Source organism: Jaculus jaculus, chromosome 6 (assembly GCF_020740685.1).
Source record: "Jaculus jaculus isolate mJacJac1 chromosome 6, mJacJac1.mat.Y.cur, whole genome shotgun sequence".
Taxonomy (NCBI): domain Eukaryota; kingdom Metazoa; phylum Chordata; class Mammalia; order Rodentia; family Dipodidae; genus Jaculus; species Jaculus jaculus.
Genome location: NC_059107.1, coordinates 147,705,614 through 147,722,211, shown reverse-complemented (window position 1 = coordinate 147,722,211; position 16,598 = coordinate 147,705,614). Strand labels below are relative to the sequence as shown.

Here is a 16,598-nt window from a genome sequence, read left to right as displayed (position 1 = left end):
CAAGGTAGGTTAATTGTGTTGGTAACTCTTAGCCAAAATTTGAACCAGATTAGAGAGTAATTTATGCAAATACATGGAAAAAAATTAAGAAAAGTGAGTAACAAGTATAAAGCATTGAGAGTTTTGGAAATGTGTCTATCATGTTTAGGTGATAACAAAAGAAAAGAAAAATCTGTATGACTAGAAGTGTGAGAAGAGATGTAAAGGAGACCAGAAGGGCAGAGAAGCAAAGAAAAGGAGACCAAAGGGGGCTGGGCAGGCGGGGGGGTGGGGGAGGCTGGTAATAAACTGTAGAAGGCCTTGCAGACAGCAAGAACTTAACTCTGAATGACAGAAAGACACTGGATGGTATGAACATAATGACTTGTTCTAATTGGCTTTGAAAAATCAGTATTGCTCTGATGTTGTGTTTAAAAAACAAAAAGCCAGGCATGGTGGTGCGCACCTTTAATCCCAGCACTCAGGAGGCAGAGGCAAGAGGAGCACCATAAGTTCAAGGCCACCCTGAGGTGACATAGTGAATTCCAGGTCAGCCTGAACTAGACAGAGACCCTACCTCGGGGGGAGGGGGGGGGATAGTGGAAGAGGCCAGAATCTAAATTTAAAAGCTAACAGTTACTGAATGCCCACTATATGAGAAGGGGAAGGAGAAAACAGAAGGGAAAGGAAGAAGGATGAAAGAAAAGGAAAAACAAGATTAAAAAAAAAATGAGCCGAGCATGGTGGCGCACGCCTTTAATCCCAGCACTGGGGAGGCAGAGGTAGGAGGATTGCTGTGAGTTCAAGGCCACCCTAAGACTCCATAATGAATTCCAGGTCAGCCTGGGCTAGAGCGAGACCCTACCTCGAAAAACCAAAAGAATCAGGGCTGGAGAAATGGCTTAAGGGTTAAGGTGCTTGCCAGCAAAGCCAGAAGACCCAGGTTTAATTCCCCAGTATCCACATAAAGCCAGATGCACAAGGTGATACATGCTTCATCTGCAGTGGCACGCCCATTCTACTTCTTTTCTCTCTCTCTCAAATAAATAAAATATTTAAAAAGAAAAACTAGGAATCATTGTTACATTTTTGATGAGCATGTTGCACACCTGTAATCCCAACACTCAGGAGAATGAGGAAGGAAAATAAAGATGGCAATACATAATAAGTTCAGTCAGCCTGAGATCACATAACACAGGGTCAAAGAGAGGCGCACCTTTCTGTCCCTTCCACCTATCACTCTTGAAGCCACATGGTAAATGATCATTGTCTCTTGTAAAGATACAAAAATGAAACTGCTTCAGGTTTTGCTTTTGAGGTTTGTTTGTTTTGGGGTTTGTTTGTGAAGGGCCTTGCTACATAGCCCAGCTTTGCCCTGAACTTACTATTTGGCCCACACTAGCTTTGAACTTACTATCTTCCTGCCTCAGCCTCCCAAGTGCTGAGATTACAGACATATCCCATCATTTCTAACTGCTTCAAGTTTTGAAATGTAAATTCACAGGCATAAAAATGGCCAAGGTCCAGATTGCCAGCTACATTCCAAATTACAAACAAGAAAAACACTAATTTAAAAAAATGTTCCAGTAAAAAGCACCATGTAATAATGTCAATACCTCTGTACCAGCCTCTAGGTTTGAAACACCACTCAGTCAAGGCAGTTACTTTTTCAGCATCAAAATGGTTGTGAATGAAAAGCAAAATGTAGCAACCCACACACTCTAGACCCCAGCAGAGGTGGCAAGTACACTGATCCCACAACCCCTCTCACTTACACAAACACTGGAGCCTGACATTCAGACACCTCTTAGTCATCCCTCTTTCTGCGAAATGTCAGGACAAAGCTCACATTGCTCACATCTCCACCTCCCACGTTCCACTTCAGCAGAGTGAGACTTAGTACTGTAGGTTCCTTTGGTTCCACTGCAAGGAGACTAAGGATTACCATCTCCTCCAGCTCCATGGAACTCTACAGGTATATCTGCAATCAAATAACTTATGAAGTTTTTTATCATGTAGGGGGTCTTGGAAAGTAAACTTATCCAATCTCCACCTGCTAAGTAAGACTCACTTCCAACAGCCTCTTGGGCGAGGTCACTTACCCTCTACCCATAGAGGTTCAGTGAAGGAGAGTACATTACCTCACAGCAGCCTACATACTTCTACCTGCTACAAACACTCCAGACAGAACTGGCACTGGGAAGAGTCCCCTTCCTGACTTGTACTTAGCTGTGTGGCCTCACAAAATTCATTTCTCTAAGCTTAACTTTCTTTATCTGACAAGAGCGTAAAAACCAATTTCGAATGGAGTTAATAGCTTGGGCTCTAGAGGTGAACTATCTGGCTCTGCCAGTTAATTAGACTTGGCAAGTTTATCTCTCTGGAGTTTTCTCATGAAATGGGAATAACAAGAGCATTTACTTCACAGGATTTTCTTCTAGACAACATGGTGAAGTTCCTGAAAGGTAGTGCTTACAGTAAATATTCCATCAACATTAGTTGTTATCTTTATTTCCCACCTAAGAAGATTTCTACAGGGCTCATAAGAGGTGTGTCCTTAAAATAGTGTGCATGATGCCTGCTATAAAGTGAAAGGTCCATAATGGTGACAATTACTGTCACCATCACCTTTCAGTTTTAGTTTAGCCTTCTGGAGCCGGATACAATAAATTTAATCCCTCTTTAATATGAATGCCACTCGGCTATTAAAAGGAACCCTCTAAGTTAGTTCTCAGATTTCTTCAAAGCCCAAACTAGAAAGACTGACTCCTCACGGCCTTAAAAAGGCATGGTTCCCAGTCTCTCTGACATCATCATATTCTGCCATCACTTGTTTGTGACACTCTTAAAAGTGCCACCTCCTTGATTCCACCCCTAGCATCACCACCACCATCACCACAGCAAAAACCAAAAACTCCAAATACCACCTAACCAGCTATAACGTGATCAGCAAGCATGGTGCATAGGCCCATAACCCCAGCACTTGGGGGCTGAGACAGGAGAACTACTAGGAGTTAGAGGCCAGCCTGGGCTACATAACAAGTATCAAGCCAGACAATAGCAAATCCTTAACTCAGGGAAAGAAAGGAACTATGGAACTACCACCAGTTCCTTGGTGCAGACTGGTCTGTAACCTGAGCCCCAGAATTTGTTGGTCTCATACAATATGTACTGCCATTATAAACAACTCCATCATCCTGTGAAAGAATATGAAAATTCTAGGAAGTAGAACAGCCACACCTGTTCTTTTTCAACATATATTAAACCTCATCTCTGTCTCTCCATCTCATATCACCTCTTTCATCTAAATTTTAATCTGAAAGTAACCCTGTCTTTATCCCGCCCTAATTCCATTTTAGGGCATACATACTAAGTACACTGGTGTCTCTGCCATGAGCAGATATGCTTGAATTGCTATCTGTCCACTGACTTGTCATAGGACACGGGAGTACTGAGATGCTCTAGGGATCTCCTACATGCCAGGCATGACTCCTTCCCCTCTGTGTAGCAATGGCCCAATGTTACCCAATCACAAGCATCAAACAAAAGTGGTAAAGTATCCTCATTACACACACAGATGAAATGTACAACCAGCCCAGGGCCAATGACAGAGTTCTTAAAACGTCAGCCAGGCTAACAAGGATTTAGCGGTATTCAATGAAAATGCATAGCAAATTAACTACTGAAGTTGAGTAATGTGAACACAGGGGCTCTTTATACAATCTTCTGTTATATATATAATTAAGAATGTATATACAGTAACATATAAAAAATGAAAGTACTGAGGAAACAGATCAACGGGAGAGCACTTGCTAAGAATTGCGTAAGGTTCTAGGTTCAATCCCCAGTACCACTAAATAAATAAAGAACAAACAAACATGTAAATTTCAGAAGAAACAAAAAAATAAATGTCCTATTAGAGACCAAGACTGAGATACAGAGAAGGAACTGAGGTGACTACAATTTCCTCTTTAAGCTTTAGACCTTTGGATTTTTTAGATATGTAAGCACATTGCTTTCATAAACGCAGGGGAAGGAACAGAAGACTTGAAGCCTAAGACATTAAAACAGAAAAAAGTTCTTAGAAATAAACCCAGAAACTTTTTTGTTAATACATACATTTGGTATTGTAATTCAAGTACTTGCAGTATAAAATATCCAAATATTTTCATTACAGTTGTTTTGTAATACTTACTTAGTAAGTGACTGAGCTCTCTGCTGTAGGAAAGTATCCCTGTGTATTTTAATAGCTTGAAGACTTTTTCTGTCTACAAGTTTGGCAGCTGCTGGTATTTTCTGAATCAGAAAACTATCAGGGAACCAAATAATATTAGCAGTTAGAGTAATGGCTGGTACCTGAAATAAAGACGGGGGGGGGGGGAGATCATTAAATGCAGGTTTAACAATAAGGTGTGAAATACTTCTACAATATACATGGAAGATAATTCATTTCAAGAAAAATTACCACAAAAAATTTAATGTATTATTGAATGTATTATTAAGGAAATATCACAATATGAGGAGAGCATTTCTACAGCAGTAAAACACTACAATCTTATTCTTCCTACATATTAACACATTCAAGATTTTATAATGAATTACAAAAATCAAAAATTAAAAGGAATCCTCATGTCATTATTTACTACATATTAGTGGGACTACTTCAGGAGGTGGATGACTAAAGATGGCTAGATCCTCATGGCTCTATACAGTATGATGGCACTACACACAAACTCCATTTTCAATTCTGAAAATAGGTGTCACACCATGGAAATACTGAAGATATTTTAAAAGTTAAAAGCAATTTTTTTACTTTTGCTTTTAATAGTAATTTTTAATTTAATTAAAATTGCTTTTAATTTTTTCTATTTTAGAAGTAACAGTAAGTAGCAAAAAGAGGAAGAAATACAAAGAAAAGGAAGGAAGAAGAAAATATTGGTATTAGTAGTACTAATAAAAAGTCAGGGCTGGAAAGATGGCTCAGTAGTTAAAGACTTGCAAAGCCCTGATGACCTGGGTTAGACTCCCCACTACCCATGTAAAGCCCAGATGCAAGAAGTGGTGCATACTTCTGGAGTTCACTGGCAATGGCAGGAGGCCCTGACACACCCATTCTCACTATCTATCTCTCAAATAAATCATTAAATAAAAATTTCTTTAAAGCTTGTTTAAAGACTGGAGAAATGGGTTAGTAGTTCAAGCGCTTACAGCAAAGCCAAAGAACACAGGTTGCATTCCCAGTACCCATGTAAAACTGGATGCATAAGGTTGAACATGCATCTGGAGTTCATTTGCAGGGGCTAGAGACCCTGGCATGCCCATTCTCTCTCTATCTGCCTATTTCTCTCTCTCTCTTTTTCAAATAACAAAATATTCATTTTTAAAATATATACATTTTTAAATATACAAAATATACATTTTTAAAGCTGGGCATGGTGTACTCCCCTAATGCCAGCACTCAGGAGGCTGAGGCAAAAGGATCATTGAGTTTGAGGCTGGTTACATAGCAAGACCCTGTCTCAAAAAAACAGGATAAAAAAAGAGACAGAGAAAGGAAAGCAGGTGCTGGGGAGATGCCTCAACAGTGAAAGGTACTTGCTTGTAAAGCCTGCCAGCCCAGGTTCAATTCACTAGTATCCACATAAAGCCATATGCACAAAATGGCTCATGCATCTGGAATTTATCTGCAGCAGCAAGAGGCCCTGACATGGGCCCCTTTCATTGCTTTCTTCCTCCTTTCCTCCCTCCCTCCCTCCTTCCCTTCCTTGCTTCTTTCCTCTCTCTCTCTCCCTTTCTCTCTCACACATAAATAAAGTAAGAAAAAAGGTGGGGGGAGGGCTGGAGAGATTGCTTAGCAGTTAAGGCACCTGCCTTTAAAGCGTAAGAACCCGGGCTTGATTCTGTAGTATCCAAGAAAAGCCAGATGCACAAACTGGCTCAAGCATATGCAATTCGTTTGCGGGGGGGGGGGGGGGGGGGGGGGCGGACCTGGTGCACCCATTTTCTCTTTCATTGTTAAATAAATATACTTTTTTAAAAAAAAATGCTTTTTGGAAATAAAAGCAAATAAAAAGTTAACATTAAAAAAATTTTGACATGGCCTGGCATGGTGGCACACGCCTTTAATCCCAGCACCAGGGATGCAAAGGTAGGAGGGCTGCTTTGAGTTTGAGGCCACCCTGAGACTACATAGTAAATTCTAGGTTAGCCTGAACTAGAGCAAGAAGGTACCTCGGGGGAAAAAAAAAATTGACAGGCTGGAGAGATGGCTTAGCAGTTAAGGCACTTACCTGCAAAGCCAAAGGACCCAGGTTCAATTCCCCAGGACCCACATAAGACCGATAAACAAGGTGGTGCACGGTGCATGCCTCTGGAGTTCATGTGTAGTGCCTAGGTGCCCTGATATGCCCATTATCTCTCTCTCACTAATAAAATAAAACAAAATAAAAAATTTGATGACAGCCAGGCATGATATCACGCCTTTAATCCCAGTACAAAGGAAGCAGAGGTAGGACTGCAGTGATTTTGACACCAGCCTGAGACTACAGATTGAGTTCCAGGTCACCCTTACCTCAATAAAATAAAAATAAAAATAAAAATAAAATAAATAAATAAAACAAAATAAATAAAATAAAAAAATAAAATAAAATAAAATAAAAATCCAAAGACTATCCAGCAATATATACACTCATATGAAATGCAATTAAGAGTATTTTATTTTACTGTTATTTATTTCTGGAACTCATACATTTTAATTTTTTTTGTTTATTATTTTTATTTATTGAGAGTGACAGAGAGAGAAAGAGGCAGATACAGAGAGAGAGAGAGAGAGAGAGAGAGAGAGAGAGAGAGAGAGAGAGAATGGGCGCGCCAGGGCCTCCAGCCACTATAGACGAACTCCAGATGCGTGCGCCCCCTTGTGCATCTGGCTAATGTGGGTCCTGGGGAATTGAGCCTCGAACTGGGGTCCTTAGGCTTCATAGGCAAGCGCTTAACCGCTAAGCCATCTATCCAGCCTGAACTCATACATTTTAAAGCTAAATACTATGAGATTTCTTTTATAAAGATAAAACGCACTTCTATTTGTATATTTTACAGAAGTTACTCTGCATTACAGGTATTTTCCCCCCTTAGGTTAGCATTCTAAAATCTCTAGCTTTATCTTACTTTCTAAAATCTACTCAAACTAAAAAATAAAATTTAAACCACTTACCTTCTTACAAATGTCCAGTAAAGACTTATAAAACTTTTTGTCAATAGTTCTGAAAATTTGGAAGTGCAAGACAAAAAGCCCACAGATCCCAACATACTTGTCTCTCTGGTCAATCTCAGAAGGCTCACCTTACAAAGCAACAACATAAGAGAAAAACAGAATTAGTAATAGTGTAATTATGTTTTAAAGAAAATGCATACTTTATAAACAAAAATCCAAACATGAAAGTTTCATTACCAAGTTTGGCTTCCACATTTGCAAAAATTGAGCGAATGCTATGTGCAAACTCCTCTGCAAAAGTGCTATTTTTTGATACCAAAACTCCTCCATTGAGAGAATCAAACTGCTGTTCTATACAGGCCTAAACAGGAGACATTTGAAGAGAAATTAGTACCTCAGTAAGAAGCCATCAAGCACCTGCATGTGAAATGTGATGAGCTTCTGTACTCAGCACTCAAGTTTTACAAAGTCTCAGGTTCTTACTTTAATATCTGTATCTACACATGAATTTATATACTTGAGTGCCAGCTGTGGGGAGGTGACACCATCAAAACAAAATACCAAATTTCAAAGAGAGACACAAAATGAGACTCCGAGATGTGTGTATGGAAGACTTGTTTGCTAATGCACTGGAAAGCCCTTTTTCTTTTACTCTATATGAAAGGCTTGTTTGCTAATGCCCTGGGAAGCCCTTTTTCCTTTACTCAGATTTTTTTTTTAATAAATAAAATTATTTTTTCTTTTCAATTTTTTTATTAACTTCCATGATTATTAAAAATATCCAATGGGGGCTGGAGAGATGGCGTAGTGGTTAAGCGCTTGCCTGTGAAGCCTAAGGACCCCGGTTCGAGGCTCAGTTCCCCAGGTCCCACGTTAGCCAGATGCACAAGGGGGCGCACGCGTCTGGAGTTCGTTTCCAGAGGCTGGAAGCCCTGGCACGCCCATTCTCTCTCTCTCCCTCTATCTGTCTTTCTCTCTGTGTCTGTCGCTCTCAAATAAATAAATTAAAAAAAAATATATCCAATGGTAATGCCCCCCTCTCCCCACTTTCCCCTTTGAAACTCCATTCTCCATCATATCCCCTCCCACTCTCAATCAGTCTCTTTTATTTGGATGTCAAGATCTCTTCCTCCTATTATGATGGTCTTGTGTACGTAGTATCAGGCACTGTGAGGTCATGGATATCCAGGCCATTTTGTGTCTGGGGGAAGCATGTTGTAAGGAGTCCCACCCTTCCTTTGGCTCTTACATTATTTCTGCCACCTCTTCTGCAACAGACCCTGAGCCTTGGAAGGTGTGAAAGAATATTGCAGTACTGAGCACTCCTGTCACTTCTTCCCAGCACCAGGATGCCTTCTGGTACTCAGCATTTTTAAGAGTATACTTTGTGTTTTCCATCTACAATAACTTTCTTCACATTTCTTTTTTAGCTCTTTGGCATGGGCTGGGTTGGGTTTGCTTTTGAGGCAGGGTCTCACTCTAACCTAGACTGACTTCAAACCTGTAATCATCCTGCCTCTTTCTTCCAAGCACTAGAGTAACTGGCAAGAGCCAAGATGCTAGGTTTGTAGCACTTTATTACAGTATGTATAAAAATATCCTCTGAAAAAAAAGATTAACAGCTAAAACTGATCTTAAAAAACTAAGAATTAAGATCAGTCTGTTAAAACTGTGATCATGGGCTGGAGAGATGGCTTAGTGGTTAAAACACTTGCAGGTAAAGCCAGGTTTGATTCCCTAGTACCCATGTAAGCCAAATGTATAAGGTAGCACATGTGTCTGGAGTCTGTTTGCAGTGACTAGAGGCCCTCAAGTGCCCATTCACTCTGTTTATGGTCTCTCTCTCTCAAATAAACATTTTTTAAAGTATGTGATCATGTTGTGCTGGAGAGATGGCTTAGAGGTTAAAGCACTTGCCTGCAAAGCCTAAGGATCTAGGGTAGATTCTCCAGGTCCCACGTAAGCCAGCTACACAAGGTATGGCATGCATCTGGAGTTCATTTGCAGCGGCTAGGCGCCCTGGCACATCCATATTCTCCCTCCCTCCCTCCCCGCTAATAAATAATAAATAAAAATATTAAAAATATTTAAAAAATAAAAATGTGATCATGTCAAATGTGAACTAAAAGTAAACAAGGCAGATAAAATGGAAACTAGCACAATCTCTGATGGACCCTACCCAAGGTGTGCTGTCCAACAGATTCTTCTGCAATGGTGTACATGTTCAGATTCTGTGCTGCTGACTGATGTGGCAAATATGACAAGAAAGGGATTTTTTTATTTGATATGATTTCAACTAATTTGAATTCAGATAGTACCATGTGCAGATTTAAATCATATCTCTAAAGTTAACCAAACTCTTAGTTTTGTTTATTTGTTTTCAAGTTATGTTCTTGCCTCTAGCTCAGGCTGACCTGGAATTCACTATGTATCTCAGGGTGGCCTTGAACTCACAGCAATCCCGCTACCTTTGTCTCCCAAGTGCTAGTATTAAAGGCGTGTGCCACCACATCCATCATTTTTTTTTAGTCTTACAGTGCTAGGAATTAAATCAAGGTAAACTAAACAAGCACTCTACCACTGAGCTGCATCCTCAGCCCTCCACACTTGATAAAGGTATCTCAAGGGCTGGAGAGAAGGCTTACCAGTTAAGTGCTTGCCTGTGAAGCTAAGGACCTCAGTTTGAGGCTCGATTCCCCTGGACCCACATAAGCAAGATACACAAGGGGGCGCATGCATCTGGAGTTCATTTGCAGTGTCTGGAGGCCCTGGTGCACCCATTCTCTCTTTCTATCTGCCTTTCTCTCTGTGTCACTCTCAAATTAAAAAAACAAAAAAAAAATTTTTTTAAAGGTAATCTCAGGCATCAAATCTAGAGCTAGAAACAAACAATACTTGATGCAAATGTCTAGGTTTTACATCTTAATCCTTAGTTTAAAATGTTTTGGGGTTTTTTTTCTTTGCTTCTGTAAATGTTGTGAAGTGTGCATGTGTATACAAGTATGTGTGTGGAAGCATGTGGAGAGGCCAGAGGTTGTTATCATGTTTCCCTCAATTATTCTCCACCTTACTTTCTGAGATAGGGTCTCTTACTGATCCTGCAGTATACTAATTTTACTAGATCAACTGGCCAACAAAACCCAAGGATTATATTGTTTCTGCCTCCCCAGAGTGGGGCTTACAGGCACATGCTACCACACTTGGTGTTATGTGAGTCTAGGGATCAAAACTCAGGTGCTTGTGGTTACAAGGTTATCTCCCCAACATTTGAATTCTTGAAGACTTTTGATCCTCCTGACTCAACCTACAAAAATGTACCATACCAGCCGGGCGTGGTGGCGCACGCCTTTAATCCCAGCACTCGGGAGGCAGAGGTAGGAGGACTGCTGTGAGTTCAAAGCCACCCTGAGACGACAGAGTGAATTGAATTCCAGGTCAGCTTAGACTAGTGTGAGACCCTACCTCAAAAAAACAAAACAAAAAAACCCAAAAAAGCAAAAAAAAAAAAAAAGTACCATACCAAACCTAGCTCAGTTTTATCCTACTAATTTTTTTGAAAACCCACCCGCAATCACTATACTTTTCATTTTGTTTGCTCCTACAGATTAATATGTGACTACATCATAGACTTTTTAAGCCAAAGCACTTTGCAAAGAAAAAGAAATTCAACAGTATCCTACCAAAGTGAGCCCATTTGTTATAATAGGACAGAGTCCTACTTACCTGGAATATCATTCCATCAAGTAACTGCCCTTCTAGCTTTAGCAAGAACTTTTCAAATGGCTTCAATTTTTCTTCCTGAATTCCAAATTTTGAAGGATTGTGATGAACAGATTTCAATAACCTTGTAGGAGATGTAATGAAAGATCTTAAATCTATTTAATGAATTCTCAAGAAAGTAAAAATTTTCTAAGAATCAAAATTTTTTATCTAGTATATCTATCATTCTTCTTTGGCTCTATGCATTTGAAAACTGGAAGAGAAAAAAAAAAAAGAAAAAAGAAAACTGGAAGAGGACAATTCTAATATTCCTTGTGTTTCTATCTCCTGAAATTCAAATGCCCGTTGCTCTATGTATACGCCATATATGGAATGACTATTTGTAAACTGAATAAAATTTAATAAGAAAATTCTAGGGCAACTGATAAAATGAAACAAAACTCAACAACAAAAACTTTCACCAGTGGAACTGGAAAGATGGCTTAGCAGTTAAGACACTTGCCTACAAAGCCAAAGGACCCAGGTTCAAACCCCAGGACCCACACAAACCAAATATACAGGGTGGTGCATGCATCTGGAGTTGATTTGGAGTGGCTGAAGGCCCTGACATGCCCATCTCTCTTGTCTGCCTCTTTCTCTCTCTCTTTCTCTCAAATAAATGTGTGTGTGTGTGTGTGTGTGTATGCATATATTTATTAAAAAATAAATAAAAACTTCTACCCAGGGCTGGAGAGATGGCTAAGAAGTTAAAGTGGGGCTGGAGAGATGGCGTAGCGGTTAAGCGCTTGCCTGTGAAGCCTAAGGACCCCGGTTCAAGGCTCGGTTCCCCAGGTCCCACGTTAGCCAGATGCACAAGGGGGCGCACGCGTCTGGAGTTCGTTTGCAGAGGCTGGAAGCCCTGGCGCGCCCATTCTCTCTCTCTCCCTCTACCTGTCTTTCTCTCTGTGTCTGTCGCTCTCAAATAAATAAATAAAAAATTTAAAAAAAAAAAAAAAGAAGTTAAAGTGTTTGCTAGAACCCATGTAGGCCAGGTGCACAAGGTGGTGCATGTGTCTAGAGTCTGACTACAGCAGCTAGAGGCCCTGACATGCCAATTCTCTCTGTCATATTTAAAAAAAAAAAAAAAAAAAAAAAAAAAAAAACCTTCCACCTGAACAGAACACAGTGAAAAAACAAATATAAGTCCTAGGGTAGGCCAAGTGAACACTCTACAGTATTTCTGAGTGCTTAATATAGTCAGAGCACTCTCTCAAACAAGTCCATTTAGCATTAGAGAATACTGCCTTCATGAAAATATTAAACACAAAACACTATCAGTACAGATTACTATGTCATCTCAAGAAATTATTTATATTTGGTTAGTCCATGCCAAAACTAGCACACTAGCCATACCAAATAAAAGGTAATTAAAACTATCATAGTTAGTGTACCTTTTGTACATAGTCCAGTGGTCTTTCAATGTGACATGATTATCAATAATTTCATCCAGGGTAAGCAAAACTGTTAGCAGTTCTCCCAAGTGTTCATACATAGTCTGTCAAAAAACCTTTAATGATTATCATTTAGTCACTAGTTAGAAGTCTCATGTGAATTTTAAAAGTAAAATCTATTTGGGTTAAATGTAAAGGGGTAAATCAGTTTGTTAAGCTACAGGTTTGATCCTCAAATGGCACTAATTAGCCTTAAATAGAGAACACTTTGAGGCCAGGCATGGTGGTGCACGCCTTTAATCCCAGGACTCGGGAGGCAGAGGTAGAAGATCGCTGAGTTCAAGGTTAGCCTGAGACTAACTACATAGTAAATTCCAGGTCAGCCTGGCTAAAGCAAGACCCTACCTCAAAAAAGGTAAAAAAGAAAAAGAAAAAAAAAGAGAGAGAGAGGACACCTTGTTCAGTACTCTTCCCTACTTGTGACACTGCCCATTTGTTCATTGTCCAAAGGGACTACTTGATCATCTGCAGTAGCCACGACCAGGAAAAGGAGTTAAGAAGACAATGAGTAGTAATACTTCATCAATTCCATAGTTGGAAACACTTCCCACTCCCAAAGTCTTATACTATTTCTAATACTTCCAAGTCTGTAATTCCAAAGTACATATAGTAAAAATTAGATTTACAGGTCAAGAAAAATTAACTTTTACCTGAAAATGAACTCCAGTTGTCTCTATAATTTTAGGTGCAATCCTGTAATAAAATAACATCCAAGTGAAAAAAATGTCCCTTTTGGTCAGAGTTCATTCTTACTTCAAGAAAAAAACTTATGAGCAAAAGTCTTGTTCAGTATGTATTTAATATTGTGATCCCCAGAACCCACATAAAGCCAAAGACAAAGGTGCCACATGCATCTGGAGTTTGTATGCAGTGGCTAGAGGCCCTGGCACACCCGTTCTCTCCATCTGCCTCATTTTCTGTCTCTCTAAATAAATAAATAATTAAATAGATATTTTTTTAAAAAAAAAGAAATCTAGGGAATTAGTACCATACTCCGTTTTCTCAATGAAGAACTAACCAACAGTGTCATAGCTATGTTTGCCTGAACCCTAACTCATAAGTAAGAACAGGACTACAGGGGGCCATAACCTTAGTCATTTAAACCTAAAGGATATACCTGGGGATAAAAACAAAGATAATCATCTCTCTCTAAACTATCAGAATTTCTCAATTACAAACTAGGGTCTGTATTCTATCCAAATTAGCATCTGAGAAAAAGTCCTTTCTTCAGTCAGGTTCACTTTAAGTCATCCTACTAACAAGCAATGCAAACTTCTAAGACAGCATCAATGGGGTAATCTACAGAAAGTTCAATTTTACTTCTTATTCAATTTACTCAATTAATATAGCACTTATATATCAAACTACATATAGATATTCCAGAAGACAGAATGAACATTGTGAAAGGCAATTAAACAATTCCAAACTACTTCATCCTTATATGAAAGAGTAAGGAAGGGAAATCTTAGAATTACATGTCAGGAAAGGCTTCACTGAAGGACTTCAGTGAAGAGCCAGAAGAAATACAAACACCATACTAAGAAATACATGATTTAGGGAGTTATGATGGAACACGGTACAGTATGAAAAACAATGAATGCGTGACCAGAAAGAACAAGGCCTAAGCTGGTAATGAATCTGGGCCTCAGTTCTCAGCACTAAAAGTCCTAGTCATATACCTCAATAAAGCATATAATTACAGATCAGGTGCAGGAAAAATTAACTATAAAGAATGAACCAAAATGTTAATAAAAATTTTTTAAAAAATAATAAAAAAATTAAAAAAAAAAAGAATGAACCAGGGCGAGCTGGGCATGGCGGTACATGCCTTTAATTGCAGCACTCGGGAGGCAGAGGTAGGAGGACTGGCGAGAGTTCGAGACCACCCTGAGACTACATAGTGAATTACAGGCCAGCCTGGGCTAGAGAGAAACCCTTCCTCAAACCCCCCCCCCAAAAAAAGAAAGAAATTGCATTAAGGGCTGTAGAGATGGCTTGGCCATTAAAAGGCACATATTAAAAACAGAAATTATGGCAGTTAAAGGTGCTTGCTTGCAAAGCCTGACAGCTCAGGTTCAATTCCAGTACCCACATAAATCAAGATTCAAGAAGTGGTGCATCAAGACAATCATAATAGGAGGAAAAGATGATGACATCAAAATAAAAGAGAGGGCTAGAGAGATAGCTTAGCAGTTAAGCACTGGCCTATGAAGCTTGAGGACCCCAGTTCGAGGCTCTATTCCCCAGGATCCATGTTAGCCGGGGGCACACACGTCTGGAGTTCATTTGCAGTGGCTGGAGGCCCTGGTGCGCCCATTATCTCTATCTGCCTCTTTCTCTCTATCTGCCTCTTTCTCTCTCTGTCTGTTACTCTCAAATAAATGAAAATACACAAAAAATTAAAAATAAAAAATAAATAAATAAATAAAAAATAAATAAAAGAGAGACTGAGAGGAGGAGGGGATATGATGGAGAATGGAATTTCAAAGGGGAAACTGGGGGGAGGGAGGGCATTACCATGAGATATTGTTTATAATCATGGAAATTGTTAATAAAAAATTTTAAAAAACAAATTATGCACAAGTAGTACTTAAAACTTTAAAAAAAAAAAAAGGATTCAGAAAGGGCTCAGCGGTTAAGGTGCTTGCTTGCAAAGCCTGACGGACTAGGTTCAATTCCCCAGTACCCACATAAACCCAGATGCACAAAGTGGCACGTGCATTTGGAATTCCTTTGTAGCAACAAAAGGCCTAGACATGATCTTTCTCTCTCTCCTTGAAAACAAATAAAAATATTAAAAACAAAATTTTAAAGATTGCTGAATGAATGAATAAATTAACAAATCATTAGTTTTTAGAAAAGTGTTTCCGGTATCTTTTATTATAAAGGCAAAAATATTTCTAAAATCCATTACTTGTTATTGATGTAGAGGGCAGCCAGCTGATGAACTACATTCATGACCACTTCATAGCACCTTGTAACAAAACAAGAAAGTTCCTAGAATGACAAAGTAAGTGAACATTACAACCTTGATTTACAAATGTCACCAATTTTTCAATTAAATTTTACAGTAACAAATATAACAAAAATGAATCAGTTTCCCAGTAAAATCTTCAGTTACCCAGCAGCCAGTCAACTTACATATATCCTTCAATTAATCACATTTCACTCACCTCCTGAATGGCAGGGTCATCCCTACTGCTGCTACCACTGCATCTCATTCACACTTCTACTTAAGTTTGGCATTTAATTTACTCATATAATTCCTATCCTAATTCATTCTTTCCTTGAATACCCACTGCCTACCACAGTGGCTAACACTTGCTTCTAAATGAATGAAACAGTTCAAAGGCTATTTAGGAGGCATGACAAAAGAAAGCAATCTATAGATTTCTTTTGCTATAAAATAACTTCAAATATTTTTATCGGTAATCACATCTCTAAGAAGGGTTGGCACACAGGGATCACTTACCTCAAGGATGTTTGTCATTAATTAATTCAGATCTACAAGGTCTCAGACCTTCTGAAAAAATATTTCATAGAGCCAGGCGTGGTGGCATATGCCTTTAATCCCAGCACTTGGGAGGCAGAGGTAGGAGGATCACTGTGAGTTGGAGGCCACCCTGAAACTACATAGTGAATTCCAGGTCAACCTGAGCTAGAGTGAGACCCTACCTCGACAACCCAAAATAAATTATACACACACACACACACATTTTTTATGAGCTCTCAACTTTTTTAAAAAATATTTTGAGTGAGAGAAAGAGGCAGATAGAGAAAATAAGTGGGCAAGCCAGGGCCTCCAGCCACTGCAAACAAACTCCAGACACATGTGCCACCTTGTACATCTGGTTTACATGGGTCCTGAAGAATCAAACCTGGGTCCTTAGGCTTCACAGGCAAGCTCCCTAACTGCTAAGCCATCCCCTCTTGCCCTAGCTCTCAACTTTTAAACAATTTTTAAAACAATTTGTGTCTAAAATACTTAAAACATGGATAAACCTACAGCTACTCTAGGTTGCTTTTTGTTTTGGGAGGGAGAGGGTGTAGTATATGCTATGTGCATGTATGTGTGTGGCATGATGTATGAAGATGTGCATGCATACCCCTGTATACACATGCAGAGGCTAATTCTAAGTGTTTCTTTTTGTTTTTAAATATTTACTTTCAAGGAGAAAGACAGAAGAAACAGAACA

At 39.2% G+C, this 16,598-nt stretch overlaps 1 protein-coding gene across 3 annotated transcripts in view; it reads right to left on the bottom strand.

The window, feature by feature from the left end:
* Window positions 1-16,598, bottom strand: part of Washc4 (WASH complex subunit 4) — a 69,671-nt gene that overhangs the window by 42,596 nt on the left and 10,477 nt on the right. For 2 of the 3 annotated variants that reach the window (XM_045152405.1, XM_045152407.1), the window contains exons 7-13: window positions 15,317-15,399; window positions 13,053-13,095; window positions 12,343-12,446; window positions 10,916-11,036; window positions 7,430-7,553; window positions 7,193-7,320; window positions 4,175-4,335 (exon numbers count right to left, since the gene is read on the bottom strand). In XM_045152405.1, coding sequence (XP_045008340.1) covers window positions 4,175-4,335; window positions 7,193-7,320; window positions 7,430-7,553; window positions 10,916-11,036; window positions 12,343-12,446; window positions 13,053-13,095; window positions 15,317-15,399 — 764 coding nt within the window. Of the gene's footprint in view, window positions 1-4,174; window positions 4,336-7,192; window positions 7,321-7,429; window positions 7,554-10,915; window positions 11,037-12,342; window positions 12,459-13,052; window positions 13,096-15,316; window positions 15,400-16,598 lie in introns of those variants that run through there. The other variant, XM_045152406.1, reaches the window with a different exon arrangement.